The 22,099-nt window shown below is 29.2% G+C and overlaps 1 protein-coding gene across 2 annotated transcripts; it reads right to left on the minus strand.

The window, feature by feature from the left end:
- Positions 1-3,547: 3,547 nt before the first annotated feature.
- LOC100168918 (sun domain-containing protein 1) lies at positions 3,548-9,969 on the minus strand. Of its 2 annotated transcripts, none has more exons than XM_008189923.3 (7): positions 9,830-9,969; positions 9,447-9,610; positions 9,169-9,364; positions 8,042-8,280; positions 7,656-7,965; positions 5,948-6,221; positions 3,548-4,382 (listed from the first exon to the last, which is right to left on the minus strand). In XM_008189923.3, the coding sequence occupies exons 2-7, from the start codon at positions 9,546-9,548 to the stop codon at positions 4,160-4,162; spliced, it is 1,344 nt and encodes a 447-aa protein (XP_008188145.1). In that variant the 5' UTR covers positions 9,549-9,610; positions 9,830-9,969; the 3' UTR covers positions 3,548-4,159. The 2 variants fall into 2 exon arrangements, with proteins under 2 accessions (XP_008188145.1, XP_008188146.1); XM_008189924.3 differs by lacking the exon at positions 9,830-9,969 and adding an exon at positions 9,707-9,823.
- Positions 9,970-22,099: the final 12,130 nt, after the last annotated feature.

Genomic DNA, 22,099 nt, shown 5'->3' on the forward strand with positions numbered 1-22,099 from the left:
TCGATCGTAGCTTATATTTTTCTGTGGCTCACAATAATCTTTAAATTTTTGAACCACCAAGTCATATTTTTCGACATCGTTATGATCAAGAAATGAAAACGTGTCGAATATTCGTAGTCCTTCCTCACCAATGCAATTTAATAGCATCGAAGTTTTTACCTTCTGATTTAGATTATCCTTTTTTGTTGCTAGCATGTATATGGTAAATTTTTGGAACCATAATTTCCAGTTTTGAGCTATATTTCCACTAAAGCTCATTGGACTTGGCACAGCAAATTGTCCACTAGCGTCCGCCATTTTCTGGTTATCCGGTTAGCGAATACCGACGTGTTATTTTCTTAAAATGATTTATATGATTAATATTAATTAGGGTTTTACACCTGACACAATGACACCATGTTTCGTGACAACTTAAGTGTGAAATAAAGAACTTAGTAAGACATACAATATACTTAAGTATATTGTAATTTATTAAGAATAACATAATATTGCGCTTGTACAACGACAACGACATTACTGTTATATACAGTGGCGCCCAAGATATATTTTTCAGGTGTAGCAAGAATATAGGGTTGAGCGCCACTGGTTATATTATATTATTTAAGGAAAATATAAGTATAATATTAATATCATTAATAAGATCTAGAATAAGGAGACCAAACTCGTACAACGCCCAGTGTCACCCACATGAAAAAACGTACCGAAAAAGCCTCGTTCACACGGCGACAGTTGCATAACACCAGTGTCGCGTATTCAACGAATTAAATATACCGCACTGGGTGTTACGACACACAATATCATTAAGCCTCGTTCACACGGCGACAGTTGCATGACACCAGTGTCGCGTATTCAACGAATTAAATATACCGCACTGGGTGTCACCACACAAAATATCATTAAACCTCGTTCACACGGCGACAGTTGCATGATACCAGTGTCGCGTATTCAACGAATTAAATATAATATAACTAGGTATATATTATTAGTGTCATACTCATTAGTGTCACCGAGTGAACGAGGCTTTAGTCGTACGATTAAGCGACCACAGGCTGCGCTGCGTACGCAGGGTTGCTACTTTAACCCGTGTAGTAGGTATAGGAATTATTCTTTTGCGTTTTTTGAAAAATATATGCATTATTTTTAACCATGACCCTCTTTCGATTGTATAGCTTATATGATTACGCATTTATACATGTGCATATTTCATAAATATTATTTTTACTTTTGTGTAAATAATTAAATTATACAAACCGTTAACACTATATCTACTTATTTTATACCTATATATCTTTGTTCACGGCAAGTCTAAGCCCGATACTATTCGATACACCACACATGTCACATATTATGTATCTTCTTAAACGATCGTTTTATACCGATATATGTATCGTTACACTCAAATTTGTTTCTTAAGAATAACATGTTTATGGAATATACACATGTATAAATGCGTAATCGTACAAGCTATAAAATCTAAGGTGGGTCATGGTTTAAAATAATGCATATGCTTTCCAAAAAACGCAAAAAACATGGATAATCCCTATACTACACTGATTAAAGTAGCAACCCTCGCAGCACAGCCTGTAGCCATAACTCATAGACGGAACATGATTGGTTGGCGGGGCAGGACGACCAAAAGAATTAAAGTATCAGTGATGTCGATTCAGAGAAATAAAACTATGGTTGACCTTGTTATTGTAAATTAATTAAATTAATAATATTATTTATTTATTGTAATAAGTAAAATATTAAAATGTATTATAAAGATTAAAAGTTTTTAATAAAACAAATGATAATGGCGAACTTCATTAACTTATAAGGCGCAATAATTTATATTAGTAATTATTATAAACACTATTGTATATAAATAATTACGTATTTACTTAAATGGTAACTGAGTAGAATGATCGGTTTAGTCTTAGTGTGTAGGTACTTAATAAATTATTTACTATATGTGAAATGCCCCTAGTCTCCAGGGACCAGGATACCCACCACCCTTTAAGCTGAGGCACGTGCCTCGGTTGCGTAATTAGTATTTTTTGTAGGGGGCGGATGACAAGAATTTCAGCTTACAGATTACGATGTAATAATTATAATATAATAATAGACATGTATTTAAAGAGCCATGGGGGCGGATTTGTCCCCATATCCGCCTCCGTAAATACGCCCCTGACGTGCCTTAAATAAAGTTCTTCGTCACGCCACTGGCTTCGCTATCATAGAATCGTACAATATGTGTACAATACTATTGATATAGATTTTTATCGTGTGTCGCTAGTGCGCATGTGCCGTGTGCTTCGTGGGATGCAGCATATCTTCAACATGGGTAACTACTATAATAATATGTTCTGTCTATGAATATAGATATATCTTAAATCGTGGACCGTGGTTTAAGGTCTACGTCAGAAGCGGAGTTTGGTCACTTCTTAGATCATATAAAACGGATAGAGCCATGTATAATATGATCTAAGGGTCCCGAAGTCTTCATGAATAATATTATTATTTAGTTGGACACTACATCAGTGTTGTCACTCCAAACAACTTATTTATTATAGTGATTAACCAAAAGTAAAAAATTAAGTTCTAAAAGTGAAGGTAGTAATAGCATATTGCTGATTTATTTATCATAATTGTAGGCCGAATGGGTCCCTACTTCGCCATATAGAATCTATTTTGGTATAGCTTAAACGCTATCATTATTGATAGTCTTACTTTATTTAAAATTAAGGTTGTACATCAAATTAATATTACACCACAGTTTCATTAAATTATAGACCAAGTTAAAATAATTTAATAAACATAATTAGGTATAATCTATTTTGTATAGCGGACTAACTGTATATTTTTATATTGTGTCTAAATTTGAAACAATATTCTTATAACTTACAAGTTATTGTTAAATATGTTTTTAGTTATACAGTTTTAAAGTAAATTATTTGTTTATGAATATATTGAGATAATTCCAATGAAATACATAATAAACAAATAAATGTTTCTAATATTTTTTAGTATATACACGAAATATTTTTTTAATACCTAATCAAAAATAGATTTTAAATTACTTGTTTTGATTACTTGGGAAAATTTATGAATTTTGATGTATCATAGCACAAGTAAATTCTAAATTGTAATTTATTAATTATTGTAGTATCAACAGGTTGCAGCTTAATGGACTACCATATTGAAAATAATTATTGATACATATTCAGACTGATTAGATTAGAGTTGTAATTTTGTTAGGTAGATTTTAATAAGATTTTCAGTTGTCACCATACCACGACCCGGTGAACAATATGGATTTGTTATGGAGTCATATTTCAAAAACGCAGTGGGCATTTCTTAATTGGTGCCACTCATCAATCATCACATTGGACGATATCATTTTCAAAAAAATAACTTAAATAATATAAATGTATTAACTAAAAAACGATCATAATTTTTTTTTCTTTATATCGTAGTTTATTTTTATAAATTCACCTCGAAAATATAGGAGTTCATTACGCCACACCTGTATGTTAATTTTATCAAATAAAAAACATACATAATATAATATAAATATTAGATGGATTTTATTATCAAAATCACATAATTATTTCAATAATAATAGAAAATTACACATAATCACATATAAATACATAAACAAATATGTTCATAAATCATAAGCAACTATAACTTTTACTATTAAGACGTACATCACCAAAAAAAATGTTTTTCAGTTTTTCTTTTTATAAGTCTTTTAAACACTGTTTAAATATGTATTTTAAAGAAAGAAATGCATACTTATAATATTGCAACACTGTTCCATAATATTAATATTTAAAAAACTATGAACCATTATTGCCAGCTAATAAATGTTTGTTATAGTCAAATAAATGTATTTATTGAAGAGCAAATAGTAATTGTTTTTAATTTAAATTTTAAATATAAAATAAAAATATTATAAAAATAAACTTTCATTCAAATTCTAGGTTTTGTGTGGAATATCAGAAACACTTTGAATGTAATATTTTTGTGACTGATAAAATAACTGAGTGAGAATCTCACAATAAAATATGATTTTAATATAATTTGCCACGTAAACAAAAAAAAAAAAATTTTTAATCTAATCAGAAACAATACATTAAGATTTTTAGTAAAATTACCAAAGTTACATTTTCTTTTACAAGTTGTTAACATTGAAACTTTTTAAATTTGTTGCTGCGCCACCACCATTATTTTCAATATCGTCTCCAGCATAATCTATGCTGTTATTATCAAATGGTTCATTATTGGAACGTGTATAACTAGTAATAGCTACTAATAAAACTACAATGATTAATAAACAAAAAATAATTATTGTGGCAATTCTTGTAGTACTATTATCTTCTGCTTTATTGTTTGTACTGAAATCAAAAATCAAAAATTAATTTAATAGTTTATAATATACAAGCTAAAATGTTTTATGTATTATTGCGAACTATAAAAAGTTACATTAGTTATTATAAATTCATTTATTAAGATAATTCATTTTTCTCATAAACTTAACAGTAAATAACTGCCATGCATTTATATAACGTTAATTAAGAAATTAAGACTAAGGTTATCTTTACAGGTTAGGAGTTTCGGTGTACTTTCACTACTAGCCCCACAGTCCTTGTATGAGAGAGTTAACAGCACTAGTCCTCACAGTGGCGCGGAAGTTTTTAAAATGTGGTCAGGCAATTTTAAAACTTCCCAGCCTCAATATCTTAATTATCTAATATAGAGGTACCCTAATATACGTTTATTCATAATCACGGTTTAAATGCACTCATGCTCATATTAAAGTTATGAAGTAAATAAAATATAGCCGGCCAGCTACATTCTTTAAAAAAGAGGTCGGTCCACGGCCCGACGTCACCATGGACTTCGGCGCCACTGAGTCCTGATAAAAATAGTTTAGTAGACCGGTGTAGTTAATATTTTGTGTATGATACAATTTTATGAAGTTGTTAAAATTAATGTTGTTTTTAGAACGAAGTAGAAAATGGTTGATTCAAACTTCAACATATTGTAAAGGTTATTTCATTTTTTTAAAAGATAACTTAGAAATTGATGAATTATTGTCATGGTTAAATGCTCTGTAATGTGTTAATGTGTGTGTATCTGGTTGTGAAGGTAATTCAGATAAGATATTAATTTGCTGAATCCTGTGATCCCCAATTAAATAAAAGTCGTCACATGCTATACTTGGAGTGAATTATGTTGTTGATGACAATTTTCACGTTTGTGAAAAACATTTTGCTCCCAGATAAATCTTTCAATATTAGAATTCTAGCAGTGAATCGACATTCCTAATTAAGGAAGGCAATTTATTTATATTATAGTTAATTTTGAATAAAATGTATTATCATATATTATATTTAGTAAGTATGATACATTTTATTTAATTGTAAAGATAATATTGTTTTCTTCATTTATAAAATATGATTGTAAATACTTTACAAATTATCAATATAAAAAATAAAATACATTATATTAATTGTTCACAGTTTCTTTCTATTTAGTGTGCATATTAGATAATTATATTTTGTCAACTTCTCCATAAAAATTTTAATTTATGATATTTTTAACTGATATAAATAATCAAATTTGATCATTTTGATGACAGAAAATTGTATCTAAGTACTAAGTTACTTAAACATTATTCTTAAAGTCTTAAATCGTAATTATTAATATCTTTTATTATTATCTGAAATATAAAATATGTAAACATGTTTACTGTTTAGTCACAATCAGTATGTGGCATGGTACAATAATTACTAATGGTATAGTTTACCAATACATAGATTATTTTGTTTAGTCGAAACATCTTATACTTGGATTCCTAACCTGAGATAACCATGATTAAAATAGAATTTATTATAACTTTTGTATAAAACTAAAATCTAGAAATTTGTACAGACTACTGCCAGGAAATTGTCCTTACCCACGAAAATATTGCAAAAGCCGTTGGTAACTTAAAGACCAAGATTGATTATTAAACTTTTTAGGCCTGTATTTGCCACTAGGATCTTGTTGTTCATCATGATTCAAATTATTATCATTATTTAATAGTAATGGAGTAATGGACGTTATCACATGTCTATTATTCAAATCTGAACTCTGTGAAATTGTTGTCATATTAACAGATGAACATTGTTTTTGTTGTTGTTGTTGTTGTTGATGCTGCATCTGTTGTAATGTTAATGCTGAATCTTGACCTAAAAAAAAAAATTACAAATTTTTCAATATAATAATTTTTAAGTAAGTACATTTTAAAATTACACAATCATATTAACAAACAAATTCTTATTAGCAGTATTCAAACCAAAGTTATATTGAATGAAATATTTGCATAATAGAGGAACCAGTCAAGCTGTTTCGTAAAGAAACCTAGACATGTACACATTTTATTAAAGATAACACCACACCTGCATGTGTTGTTTCCATCTTACAAATCTGTAACATAGCAAATTTACACTCATCAGATCATGTTTAGCTCTGTTAGTTTAAAAATTCAAGTGAATCGACATATAATGAAACTTGATAGTAAGAACTTTATCTATATTCGTATGTGGTTTCTTTATGATAGTTCAATTTTTTAGTAAGTTGTGCATATATAATATAGCGTAAATTAAAAATGCTCATAACTCACTTAAAAACTGAATAATCGTAAAAACCAACATACGAACAGATAATGTTCTTACCATCAGGTTTCATAATTTGATTTACTATAAATAATAGATTGATTCACTCAAATTTTTTAAGTAACAGAGCTAACAATTATCTGTTGAGCATAAATTTGTAAGACGGAAACAACACATGGCGTTCTCTTAATGATGCATGCTAAGTCAAATTATTATGTTTTACTTGTGTATCTTGTTCAATATTTAATAATTAGAATTACTTAAAGCAAAAATTAAAATTTTTTACACTATATTTAATTCAAGAATAAATATACCATTATTTATTATAAGGAAACATTGTTTGTTTTAAAAATATTATAAACCATAATTTGAAATTCAAAATTAATATACCATGCAAAATCTAAGGTAAGGATACAATAATTTTTTTTTGCCTCCACCCACCCTAAGAAATATTTTCACATCCATACTATACTCTGTTCAGGTTAAGAGTGCCCAGTCGCTCGGACGAAAACTAGTACTGTTTGCGCATGCATCTTGCTACAGAGCGCTGTGGTTTTTATAGCCATGTGTTTATACACGTTGGCGTGCCACCGAATCCGACAGTCGACGGTGGCAATCTTACAATGCCGACCAATCACAGGGCGTCTGATGTCGCCTGGGGGGTCGGACAGCTGTTGGCGGCTCAGTATGCATGCGCGAGTTTGGGCACTCTTAACCTGAACAGAGTATACTAAAAGGTCAAATGAATAATTTATTATTTATGATTCTGTTATAAACTAATATTTAATTATTATTTGACAAAGTAAAAACATATTTCACTAATTCATAACCTACTTTTGTCTTCAAAATTGCATAGCAAAATAAAATCTTTGATTTACTTTGATTTACTTTTACAAAAAAAAAAAAATGTTAATTAGCTCATCACAATATGGAATAAATACAATTAGAATAGACATAATGTAAAATGTAAAATTTCTGTTTTTTATCTTATTATTTTATTTTATTTACCATAGTTATTGTTGAAATGTCGATGATGGATTGGTTGATATATTTGATTTGTATTATTACGGTAGTTGATAGTTGTTACATCTGGTGCTGTATGTGTTAATTCATAATGATTGTAATAACCAATGTTACTATCAGGCAAATGCATTTTTTCAGCAAGTGTGATAGGAGATGTATTGTCTGCAATAATATTTATTTGAGATATATTATTTTTGAATGTTGATTGGTTTTCAAATTGTTGTATTTCTTCATCTGATTCTTCTCCAAGTTCATGAAGTTCATCTTCAATTAAATATTTCTCAATATCATTTACCTAAAAAAAAAAACAATTATCATTTTTTTTTTTTTACAATTTACATATAAATGTCACATTATTATTTATTGCATACATTTCCATTTGTAATCAATGCCTGGCCCCACCAACTACCATTATCCAATAAATGTTTGTACAACAGTGATGCAACAGGTGTTAAATCATTGGAATCAATTCCTGAGTTGTCATCAGAAACTTGTGATTGCTTTTGTTGTTGTATCCATAATTGTTTATCACATGATGGACATTTTAAAATGTTTCCTTCTTTCAATTGCTTTTTAACATAAGACGATAAACACCGTGTATGCACTACATCTGTTAATAATTATCAATTTAATAGAACAGTTTATAAAACATCTATTGTGTCAATAACGAATAAGTCTTATATCAACATTTTCAATACAGTAAAACCGCATTGATCCAGACTAATTAGGGCTCTAGGTTTTCCAAATGAATGAGTCCTGATTAAAAAATAACCAATGAAATTACCCAAGGTAAATATTTAAACACTCCGTTAGCGGTAATAATCTGTATTTTAAATTTAAGAAATACAAACGCTATATAATATATAATGCAATGCAGTGTTAAGCATTACAAAGAACTAGTGCAGTACAGAATTATACTCTGTTCCATCTAAGAGTGAAACGCAGACTGAGCCGCCAAACAGTGCCTGACCACCCCATGTGATGGCTATGTGTTCTGTGATTGACGGACAGTCATCGCCAGCTGTCGTCAATTGCCCGTATTAAAACTCTCACCGATGTACAGATTGTGGCGGGAATGCGCGGAAAAAACGTGTTTTAGTCAGCCGAGTGGTTCACTCTTAGATCGAACAGAGTATAGAACATGGCAATCATGCACACCTTCATTTTACCACACTTAACACTCTTACTGGTTTGAAGAAACTGGTAAATGTTGAGGTTAGGGTATTATGATAATACTAATAATAAGTATTTTTAAACGGCTATCTGGATTAATCAGATTTTACTGTAATTTTAATTTAAAATAAAAATTCAGTGCATACATCATTCAATATGATTTCTTTCTTTGCACATCCAATTAAAATGATATGTACTTAAATTGGTAAATAATATATGTGTATTCTAAAAATGTATTAATGCATGATAATTTAGTTTATGCTACTTATATATTATTTATGACTTCAAAAATGTACGAGCTCTAATATTTTTATTGTTTACTTACGATAGCATAAAAGCCGTATAGGAATTTTTGTGTTACTTCTAGGGCCATTGAGATTAACTGCTGAGTTGTCAACTTCTTTTGATGTTAAAACCAACTGCTTTTGACAAACAGCGCATAATGCAGCTGCTGTAACCGATGATGACGATATGCTACCACTTGCTTCTTTCAACCAGGTGGTATATGATTTAACTGTACACTAAAGCATGGTTGATTTTAAAAACTACATAGTGAAGAAACCAAAAGAAAAAAAAATTGTAGTTGTTATGATTAATAATTACTGTTGTATGATTGTTGACGATGCAATGTTCACAGACATTGACGCAATGATGAAAACAAAAATGACTTGTAGTTTTGCGCTTTGGACATTTACAAAGGCCCATTTTTTAAAGATAATATTACTATGGGTGTGGTTGAATGGTAATACTAAATTTGGAAACTTCACCTAAGTACACATAACATTTTATGGAAAAAATAATATATAGTTAATTAATTCATGAATGGAGTGATCTGTACGTATTTATTGTAACAATGATAAAACCTGAAGTGTAATTATTGAGAATAGGGTCGAAACAAAATCAAATATAAACATTAAACATAGAGAAAAAGTAATGAATTTGAATTCACTCAGACTTAAATATTTTTACGAGGTAGTCATACGTACCTATTATAATTAACAAAGTAACGATAAACGATTACTGTAATACCGTTTAAGGCGTTTCATACTTTTGTACAATCGTGCAGTCTGTGTACACTCATTTTTCGGAACTCCGCTCGATACCTCGATAACAATGATAAGAACACGTCAATTTTTTGCTGAAATCAGTACCGATAACAGTATAACACGGACAAAATAATATGATAAATATTATCAGCTGTTTATCATAGAACAATATTATTATATTGTTACTCAGTACCACGATTTAAGATATTCGTATAAATATTATACAATAAATATTATATTATCTTTGCTCCCGGGTAGAAAGGGCTTAAGTCAATTTTTTACAAAAAAATTGTTTTCGCAGATGTAAAGCTTAATTGTTGCTGATTTTTTTGGTACATTTGGCATAAGCTAGTAACGAATATTACTCATATCAATTATCATTAAAGAAATAAATAGGGCATACCTAAACATAACCGTTTCTATGTTTGGTAAAAAAGGCGTATGATGACTTATGCTTGGTCAAAATATTAAATAAGTGAAATCAAAAGGGCATAACTATAGTTATCTCGTTAATTAATATTCATAGTAACAAGAATTTTAATGGTTACATGCATTAAGAATGTAATATACTATACATAGGTCATAGACATATTAATCATATTTATTTATACATAGTTAGGCCCGGACTGGCCGTAGCGTAGTCGCTCGACTGATTAATAAAACTTACGTATTTTAAGAATATATTTTACTTTATTTCACCCTTATATCATTTTTTAAATAAATATAAATTTTTGAAATCAGATGTAGACTTTTGATACAGCCTGTATAATGAATAAAATAAAAGTAAGATCATATTTGTCTTTAATAAGTTCTATAGTGTTCTTTTATTACATAAATAATTGCTTATTGTAATTACAATCACACCAAAAACACTTCGTTATAACTCCGTGTAAAAAAAAGCTAAGTTAAAAAAAAAAAATTAGTAATGATTAAATCTTTAAAAGACGTGATATAATATGGAAATTAAGTAAAATGCCATTTTATAATATTACAAATACCTATGATGACAAATAAGATCAATTGTAATGTTAAATACTTAGTCAACATATTGTTGATACATTATTAATTACTGTAAATACTGTAGTGGTTACTTAACTGTATTTATTTAAGTATACTTCTACGTTTTACGTCCTGCCAAATAGTTAAACATAATACCTATGTTGACTAAGTATTTAACATTACAAATTGATCTTATTTGTCATCATAGGTATTCAGTGTCGGCCTGGCACACAGAAGGGCCATGGATCAGTTTTTTTAAGGGGCCCCATCATGAAATACAAAATTTACTTGACATTTTGGGGAAAAAATTCCCACTACCTTTTTCCCTTTAAAAATGCATTTATTCGAATTCTAATTTATAGAATTATTTAAGTAGGTATACCTAAAGACACTATATTCAAATTCCTGATATTTTTGGTGCTAATATTAGAGTGTCCTGTGGCTATACAAACTTCTATTTTTCAAATGAGAATCTCCTTGTTTACTGCAAATTATTTACCGGATTATGTTCTTGTAAATGTAGATGTATCTAAATGTACGTCTACATTAATTTTTTTACTTTGTTCAAAGTAAAAAAAGAGGATTCCGATTTTAAAAACAGAAGTTTGTATTGTAAAACATCATTCTTAAATGGTATAAAAAATCTCAAAGTATTCAAAAATCTTCAAGAGTATTTAGAAATTCTAAAAATCAGAATTTGAATATAATATGTACAATTTAAATAAAAAAATAGAGTGGGTATAGGTACTTAAAAAATCACTACGTATAATATTAACGCAAAGCCTAACGAGGGGGATCATTCGTTAATTAATAAACTATGAAATTATTGAAATATTTTAAACTACAAAATAATAAATAATAATTATTAATTACATAGAAACAAAATTACGAAAACCAAAATTATATTTATATTATATCTATATTTATAGAATTTTAACTTTGAAGACAAATTCATAAGCTATCTATATACCTATTCGTAATATTATTCACGTAAACTTTCAAAAGTAAATGTAAAATCTTTATCGTTGCTTAATATTTTATTAGGTATATATACATATTGCCTAACATCAGCGGCCCTTGTCAATGGAAGAGGAGACTGTTAGGCTCCGTCGTAGAGAGCCAACTCCTGTACGCTGCGCCCGTCTGGTCAGCTGCGGTATGCTCCACGGCTAAAGCCAAAACCATCATGAGGAGACCACAGAGAGCTGCCGCATTGCGGACCATAAGGGCCTACAGAACTGTGTCGAATGAAGCAGCCTTCCACCTAGCGGACATGCCTCCTGTTAACCTCCTAGCCGAGGAAAGGTCTAGAATCAAAGTAAGATTAGCCGAGGTCCCTCCTCCAGACGCTCCTCCCTTAAACAAACTTAGAATTAAAAAAGAGGAGAGAAAGACCACCATCAGAGATCGGCAATCGGGCTGAATCCCAGACGGTCGGCCCTGAAGAGGCAACACGCACGAGATGTCTAGGGCGGCGGGCTCAGTCTGGCCCGAGAAGGCACCTCAAGGCAAAAATTAAAAACTAACGGACATGAGAGGGGATAAAGCGGGGTCTGTCCCGGTTATTCCCATTGCGGCTTCGGCCACTGTATATATCATTGTGAGGCATCATGGGGCCTTGATACACATATACACACCAGTACTTACTGAGGAAAGTGTACCAATCCCCATGCGAGCCCAATCTCAAATATGTAATATTTTCTTAAATAAACGATGCTGCATGAGGGCCAAGCAATGTGCAAACAGTACGGCCCCCATATAGTGGTTACACATGAAAAAAAAAAAGTATATATACATATAATTGGTATAAGTAGAAGTATAGTATTATAAATCATACATATTTTTGTATGTAACATTTTCATGATCGCTGAATCCAACAGCGGAGCCGCTGCAGTAGGGTGGGTGAGTGGGGCCCTCGTGGCCTCGTCTGAGCCCATTGTTTTTAAGGAGAGATAAAAACCTAACTCAACTTGCACTACCTAACACAATTAATCCAAAAAAACCACCTCCTATTTATTACTTGAAACTTGTACTATTATAATTTATAGCGCCCCGTTCACACTATAATAAAAGGCAAGCATCTGGGCCCTGTAAAGAAAATTGCGCATAGGTACGGTTAAATATATCGATAAATACTTTACGGTGTTCTTACTCCATACATAGACCAGGCATACGCCAAACAAATAAAAAAAAAAACCACTGAGTGGATGGCACTCCGCTGTACAGTCAATGATTAATGAATTATATTAAACTTGTATGAGACCCTAAAAAAATCGGCCATGGCCAGGCCGACACTGTAGGTATTTGTAATATTATAAAATGGCATTTTACTTAATTTCCATATTATATCACGTCTTTTAAAGATTTAATCATTACTAATTTTTTTTTTCTTAACTTAGCTTTTTTTTAAACGGAGTTATAATGAAGTGTTTTTGCTGTAATATCAGCTATTTTTTTATGAAATAAGTCGACATTTTATTTGAATTCATACAATAACAATAATAATCCATATAGCATGCATCGTTGGCCTCCTGTTATATCTTTTTTTCTATTTTAGTTTTTTTTTTTTTAAACTATAATATTAACATTATATCGTTACATCTAACCCATATTTTATTGTTATGTTTAATAATTGATGTGTTATAATAGAAAGAAAGAAATAATAAAAATGCCGAAATGGCCAACGCCAAATCTCTCTTACTACACGTAAAACGTTATGCAGTATGCACGTGGTTTATCAACACACAATTTCAAACAACACAATTTTAATAGTAATTTAGAAGGAAATAATAATATATGTATAAACATGCCACGAACAATCGAGTGCAAGTCACGAAATGATTTGTTTTTGCAATATTGTCAGTTGTCACCATAGAGTAATAATATCGTCCGTGCGTCGTGGTAGTACATCGTCGCTGCGATGAGTGTAGTGGAAATGGTTAAGCGGCGGGTCGGGGGGATATTTACGATATTTTCGTTCCCCGACCCACCGCTTATCCATTCACACTGTTTCGTATGCAAAATCAGTCTTAAAAGTACTTGAACATTTTTGCTTATAACTTACAAACTATCTAACCAATCTGCTAGCGAATTCCTCTATTCCCACTTGCACAATATTTCTGATCGATTACTACTTTATATGTTCAGCCATTTGCCCTGTAGAGCTTGGCAAAGAATTGACATAAATTAGGACGATTTTTCAATGTTAAAAATCGATGTCCTGTTACTATACGTTAGTGACTACTCCGCTATTTTTTTTTTTACTTAGCTTCGCGCCACTACCGTCGCGCTGGATGTAATTATAATAGAACCAAACAATTTCCTTAAAGATTATTTGACTCATATTATCTTGATAATGATGACCAAGTCATTAAATATGATATGCAGATTTAAACATAAATCATAATTTTTATTTTACCTATCATCTAAAATATTTTAGATTTAAATATTTTCTCAATTTGAAAAATCAGTCGCTTAAATTCTTCATACTTCAATGATAATTTGAATTTTGAAACTAAATGAATTATTATAATAATATTTACATATTATTTACTGAAAGAAATACAAAAATCATTTCACATTAAACATTTTTTTTCTAATAGAATTTCTCAATTTTGTTGTACCTATAAAAGTATAGAACCAACATTACAATTCCTAATTATATCCAAAACATATACATAATTATATTAACAAATTTAATTAAATACAAATATTATATTCATTAGTAAAAAATGTTATAACTTATAAGTGGAATTATTGAGTAAATGTTTTTGTAATTAAATAAAAAGCTGATAATATTATTTAATGGGTGTATTTTTTAATTATTTTTGGCATACTGACTTGTCAACTTAGATAAAAAAAATCAATTTTTTTTTGTTTTTGACACGCCAATACTAAGTACTAGCTTGCCACCCCTGTTCTACACCAACTACGCAAATATGAATAGGTAGGGGAACACGGGGTAAAACCGATACTGGGGCAAAATTTCGCATTATTCTATGAATGAAAATTATAAGTTTTAAATTTATTTCATTCCTTATCATGAAACATGTTGTTATCACTGTTAACATCAACTGCAACGTTTTTGTTTGAATTGTTGTTTGATTACGAACATTTTAAAGTTAATTACTATTATTATAATTTCATATTTTGAATTTAAGATTTAACAATGATAGAACTATACTACAATAAAATTACCATACTCGTCTAGTATGAATCTACAACTTGTAAAGACTGTTTTGCAATTACTAACTCATTTTATCTAATAATATTGTGTTAGCTATCAACAATTTCGTAAAAATTATACTTCGGGGCAAAACCGATAGAGCAAAACCGATCAGTTTTTATAATGCTTGATAATTGATATTTATTTATTATAGATTAGGATTAGGTACTTCAACCTAATAATCAATTATTTTATTTTACGAAGAACAACTTATGTTGTTAAAATTTGTTTTTATTTAATAGGCGTGCATAGACTTTTTCGCAGGGTATGCCAGTATTTTTAAACATATTTAGCTCAATATTTATCGGGGCAAAACCGATAAAATATTAAAAATAGTTAATGGCTTGTTAAAAAATAAATATGAATGATATTCCACTGTATTGTAATTCAATATTGTAAACAAGAAGTTACTTAATATAACTGTGCAAACCAGTGGCGTAGCGAACTTTAAATCATATGGAAGCAAACAAATTATTTATGACCTACCCCACCCAACTCCAACTGATGTATACGATACTCTTATGCTCAAATAAGGGGTTGGGGTAGCACCCAAAATAAAGTTCAAAGACTGACCGTGTGAATGGGCTTTATGAGGTTATGACCCACCACCACCCCCCAGAAACCAGAAGCAATTGCTTCTGAAAAACATGATTCGCTACGCCACTGGTGCAAACAGATCACATTTATTTTAAGATCCTGAATTATTATGAATATATTCATTTTTTCAGTCGGTTTTGCTCCATGTTCCCCTACCTATATATTTTAGATTCTGAGTGGAACGATGAATGATTGATTTTACAATGATGTGTGTTTTTTTATTATTTTTTATTTTTGTGTCTGTCATCACCTTTTAGGACAGTAAAAGTGCTTGGATTTTCTTCAACAGTACCTTTTCTGATAGGAAAGTGAATCTAGTTGGTACTTTGGGGGGGTCAAAAGTAACATTTTTCCAATAGTTTTCAAAAGCGCCGTGAAAAACAAAAGAAAATTTAAAGAAAAACAGGAATTTTTACGCAAAATCTGTTTTTGAGAAATTTGATTTTGGTTTTCGGTGTAACTTTAAAACGAATGACCGAGCGAATGACTCTAGATACATGACATTTTCACTGGTTGTTTATATTTCTATTTTCTATACATGATAAATTTTTCAAAATATTTAGATTTGTTTTGAGCTGTTTACGGACAATTTCAGTTTCCAATTTAATTAGTTTTTTTTTTCTATGAATGTTAATAAAACTTTATTTGTTGAATAAAAATACTTGAAAATTTAATACAAGGCTCCTACTATATTGTTACAATGACATTTGAAAAATATTAAAAATCCTTAGTTACAGTTTTTTTTTTATTAGCATTTACAGTTCAAAAATTGACAAAATATGGAAAAATCAGGAAAATTACCTAATTATTTTGAGTTTATAATTCGTAAAAATTTTTCTTTTTAGAACTAAGATTTTAAAATGTAATACAAGATTCCTTATAGGATAATCTACCTTCATCAAAAAAAAAATGTCATTAAGAAAGTCAAATTAAATTTTTATGAGCGTTTGAAATTCATATTTTTACAACATTTGTTATTCACTCGATTTCTTACGTAACGTTTTTCTTATTTTGTTTTAATTAAAAAACGAATGACTGTAGAAACTTGAAAATTTCACTGCATGTTTATATTAGCATTTTATATATACGATAAAATGTTGAAAATAATTTGACTCTTTATGAGCTGTTTACGGACATTGTAAGTTTTCAATTTTTTTAGTTTTTTTTCTATAAATATCAATAAAGTTTATCTTTGGGCCAAAAAGTGTAAAAAATGAATACAGGGCTTCTGATACATTGTTACAATAGCAGTTGAAAAATATTAAAAATACATTGGCACAATTTTTTTTTATAAGCATTTAAAGCTCGAATTTTTACAAAATTTATCAAATTTAAAATTGAATAATTATTTTGTAGTTAAAAATTTATAAAATGTTCAACTTTTATATCTAAGGATTGAAAATTTAAATTAAGATTCCACGTAAATATTTAATTCTGTGAAAAATTCTAAGAAATACATAAGCACAGTTTATTTTTATAGTCATTTTAAGTTCAAATTTGGACGAAATTACATATTAAAAAACCGGGAATAACTATTTTAGTTATTTTGTTGTGATTGTATAATATTATTTGTGGGTACTTGAAACTTCTAAAGTATACAATTTTATATCTATGATAGTACCACGGTTTGTTGTTGATGTATAACGCGTTACCTGATGGATATTGTGATATGATTAATTTGGAATTTATAATTAATACCTATTATAGGTCAATTTTTTTTAATACTATAGATAAGTATACCTACCTATAATAGGTATGCCTAATACCTAGACTGACAAACCGTCTCCGCTCAGAATCGTTTTTCTTATACAGTGATATTATATCATTAAATTCAAATTTAATACTATCCATTATACAGTGACCCACTTGTAACCTACTGTACAGCAAAGCGACATCCACTTACCCACCTTTTTGTTAAATTGTAGAACATAATATTGTAATGAATCAACCACAACTATATACGCGTTGACCACAATATAATGCAATACAAATTGCAATAGTATATAATTATATTAAATAAATACCAAACTTACTTGTCTCGAAATGAATGTAGGTATTATAGGTATAGTTGTCTGCTTTACACTTTACAGTTTATGAAAATAAAATAAAATGTACTTTGTGTTGTACCAAATACTATAGATATTATAATACAGACATGGATAGCATATAACACAGACATAGATTTATAGTACCTACAGTATAATCCGTGTAATAAGTGTAACATGTTACAAGTGAGTAACATACCAAATTTTATGCTCAGCAGATCACTTGGTAAGTCCATTAGTTTTAAGATTAGAACGAATTGACTTCTTATAAAATTGAATGGTAAAATTATTATCTAGGGCGTCTCATTAGCTTTTTATTAGGTATATTTTAGTTTTAAAGTGAATTATGAGTATTTGAAATTGTATACTGCTTGTACATATTAAGATACTCATTATGTTATTACGTTATTTACTGCTATTAGGTACGTTTAGACAATAAATTCGACAATTTCGGTAATAGTTGGTACTTGATAATCTATTTTTTATACATGTTTGAATCGGAAATAGATACTTGGCATAATATTAGATCAAACGCCTTAAAATGTTATAAGTCACCCATATGTTTTCGTGGGGACAAACTTGTGACACGGTTTTTAATCGGAACTGTAAAAAAATATATTCTAGGATGCAAGACCGTTAGGACACCACTCAATTGTGTTGACCAAAATTGGTCGAATTTCGTAAATTTTTTGATAAAGATAGATAAACTTATGAATGATCTTGTATTACATTTTCAAATCTTAGATTTAAAAAGAAAAATTTTCAAGAATTTCTAATTCAAAATAATTTGCAAATTTTCGTCATATTCTACGTCTTGAAAAGTTGATTAAATTGACATGGGCCCTTTCTACCTAGGACCAAAGATATAAATACCTTAAGTTCTTAATTTGTGCTGTTACTGTAGACACGTAGGTAACCAGATAATAGTAATCACTAATCGCCAATCAGTTCTAATATACAGACTGTTAAAATGATAGGTATAAGCATGGGCGTAACTTGGAAATATATTAGGGGGGGCAAATATAAAATATATATATATTATATATATATATATATTTATTATATATATATATGCCTACATATCAACTAGTCTATATAGTATTAACCTTACATAATTTATTTGAAAATATATGTTAACATTACCTTTTGTTGTAGAATGTAGTTGTATATTTGTATAAGGTGATCAATATTACTAAGTAATGAAATAAATATACAAACTTAAATACATTAAAAACATTGAAATTTTTAATATTTTATAACTTCTAAACAAAATGCATCATAATTCTAAAAACTGCAAGTAGATATTATATACAATTAAGTATTAATTTTATACTTAAAATAATAACAAATTTATATTAACTGTAGTCTTCTGCCTTTTAGGGTTGATTCTGCATTGAATTTATCAATAATTTTATCAAGATTTATTGGGTACAACTTCTCTATATTTAAAATAATTGTGTTAACAGGCTATACCCACCACTCAACTACGGACCGGGTGTCCGCGGCTAAACGACACTTCACTACCTATATATTATATATAATTATTCATTATGCATTATTTAAGCATTCTAAGCATTATCTAACAAGATACCTAAGCTAAAATTGAATATTAAGATTTAAAAAAAAACTGTATTGTAGTAGCTATAACCAGCTGTTTTGTACTTATTTTAAAACAAGGTATGTTAAATGTCAGAGGGGGCACTGCCCCTCCTAATTTATTCTAGGGGGACAATGCCCCCCTTGCCCCCCCCCACAGTTTACGCCTATGGGTATAAGTGTATGACTTTTGTTAACAGTCAATCAAGTTACGATCATGGCTAAATAACCAGGCATTTGGCCATGGGCATGATGACTCTATAGGCGCAATTTCAATATAAAAAAAAAAAAAATTGGGCAAGTGGGTGTCGCTCTGCTGTCAGTAGCGGTCTGCCGTTAAATTTTTGAGGAGGCAAACGATATTGTACCCATTTCTCGATATTGTAGCGCAAATCCTCCAATTATCAAAACTCATTTATTTTGTTTAAAAACCATATTTTTTCTTTAAAAATCTGTCAGAAGATTTTCATTTTCATTATTTATATAAGGTATATAGAAGGTAGATTATCCTATAAGGAATCTTGTATTACATTTTAAAATCTTAGTTCTAAAAAGAAAAATTTTTACGAATTATTAACTAAAAATAATTTGCTAATTTTCGTGATTTTTACATATTTTGTCAATTTTTGAACTTTAAATGCTAATAAACAAAAACTGCGACTAAGGATTTTTAATATTTTTCAAATCTCATTGTAACAATATAGTAGGAGCCTTGTATTAAATTTTCAAGTATTTTTACTCAACAAATAAAGTTTTATTGACATTCATAGAAAAAAAAAACTAATTAAATTGGAAACTGAAATTGTCCGTAAACAGCTCAAAACAAATCAAAATATTTTGAAAATTTTATCATGTATAGAAAATGGAAATATAAACAACCAGTGAAAATTTTATGTATCTAGAGTCATTCGTTTTAAAGTTACACCAAAAACCAAAATCAATTTTCTCGAAAACAGATTTTGCGTAAAAATTCTCGTTTTTTCTTAATTTTTGTTTTGTTTTTCACGGCGCTTTTGAAAACTATTGGAAAAATTTTACTGTTGACCCCCCAAAGTACCAACTAGATTAACTTTCCTATCAGAAAAGATACTGTTGAAGAAAATCAAAGCACTTTTTCTGTCCTAAAAGGTGATGACAGACAGAAAAAAAAAAATAAAAAAAAATTTAAAAAAAAAAAACACACATCATTGTAAAATCAATACATTCATCGTTCCACTCAGAATCTAAAATAAAAACGTAAAATAAATCTTTAAACTATCAAAACTTTTTATTAACACAGTTAGGTAGGTACCGTACTGTTAATAAACAATATGTCTATTTATAGAAATAAATACATAGGTATTTTTGAGCCAATGAAATAGGACCTATATATAATATAGGTACACGAAAATACCAAATTCAAAATGATTTAATTATTTTATTTGATTTTACAATTGTTTTATAATATTATGTATGGTTATGGGAAATTCAAGCCTCCCCCCCCCCATAAATACTTAATAAAAATATTTTTCAACATCTATTGTTACAATAATATATTGGGAGCCTTGTTTTTACGGTTTTTGGCCAACAAATTAAACTTTATTGATATTCATGTAGCCATGTAGGTATATAATCGTCATTTAAAATGGTAAAATAATAAGAAAATCCTTATTCCTTAGGTATTAAACAGTAGGTGAAGACGTGCAGTAATGTTTTAAATGTCTATTCGTCTGACTATCTGAGTGATGATCGTTGATCATTCTCGTAGTGTTAAAAGAAAATTAATTTCTTAATATTATTGTTGAAAAATTATGTTAGATACCTGGTACCTATTATTTTTATTATGAATTATGAATTTTGTGTTATTCAATTTTAAACGACGATCATATATAATTATTATATGTACCTATTAAACTATTTTACTTTGAATTTACTACCTAATAAATAATAATCTAATGCCAGGTTGGCAGGTTGCATGAACAATCCTAAACATTTAATTAATCAATACTTAGTGAGCTACATGATTTAGTGGCCCATATATGATTGGTTCATTAAATTTTATTGAATCATTAGATTAATACATTTTTCTTGCAACCCTGCAACGGATAACACTAGTACTATTTATAATATTATGTAAAGATGTTAAAATAAATGGTATTTTTTTGTTTGTATAATATCATATCATTCCATTCGCATATACCACAGTAGTGGTGGTAATATATAATATGTACATTATAGAACCTTGCAGGCTGCAACACCTTAAGTTATCAGAAATTTAACACATATAATACAGTAAAACCTGTGTAATATGGAACCCGAATAACATGGAAACCTGACTTTTATGGAAAAATGTTACGGTCCCGGCGAACCTAATGTAGTTTTAAATACATCGTTCCCTGAATAATATGGAACCTGTTTAACGTGGAAATGGAAACAATATTTTGTCATGAACCTGTATATCATGGAAATATGTACATGTACTATTTTAAAATTATCAGTCAATGAATATAATCTATATCAATTATATAGATTATTTCGTTGCAATAAGTTTATTTTATCGATTAGTGTCGTAGTAGTGTTCTGACGTAAGGTGCGTATAGACGTATATTCAATATGACGTCCAAAATAAATGTTTAACACTAAATGAAAAAATTAAACTAATTGAGTCAAGTGAAAAAGATAATTATCAGTAAAACAAATTTGTGAACTTTTCAATGTGGAAAAAGTCAAGTGTATATATTATTAAAACAAAAAAATGAAATAAAAGAA

This window comes from Acyrthosiphon pisum, chromosome X (assembly GCF_005508785.2).
Source record: "Acyrthosiphon pisum isolate AL4f chromosome X, pea_aphid_22Mar2018_4r6ur, whole genome shotgun sequence".
In the NCBI taxonomy this organism is placed as follows: domain Eukaryota; kingdom Metazoa; phylum Arthropoda; class Insecta; order Hemiptera; family Aphididae; genus Acyrthosiphon; species Acyrthosiphon pisum.

Excerpts from the sequence above, each read along its gene's own strand:
- LOC100168918 (XM_008189923.3), bottom strand. The coding sequence starts at position 9,548 with ATGGGCCTTTGTAAATGTCCAAAGCGCAAAACTACAAGTCATTTTTGT. Across the intron at positions 9,365-9,446 it reads TCGTCAACAATCATACAACA|TGTACAGTTAAATCATATAC; the intron begins GTAATTATTAAT and ends ACCATGCTTTAG. Across the intron at positions 7,966-8,041 it reads CATTGATTACAAATGGAAAT|GTAAATGATATTGAGAAATA; the intron begins GTATGCAATAAA and ends TTTTTTTTTTAG.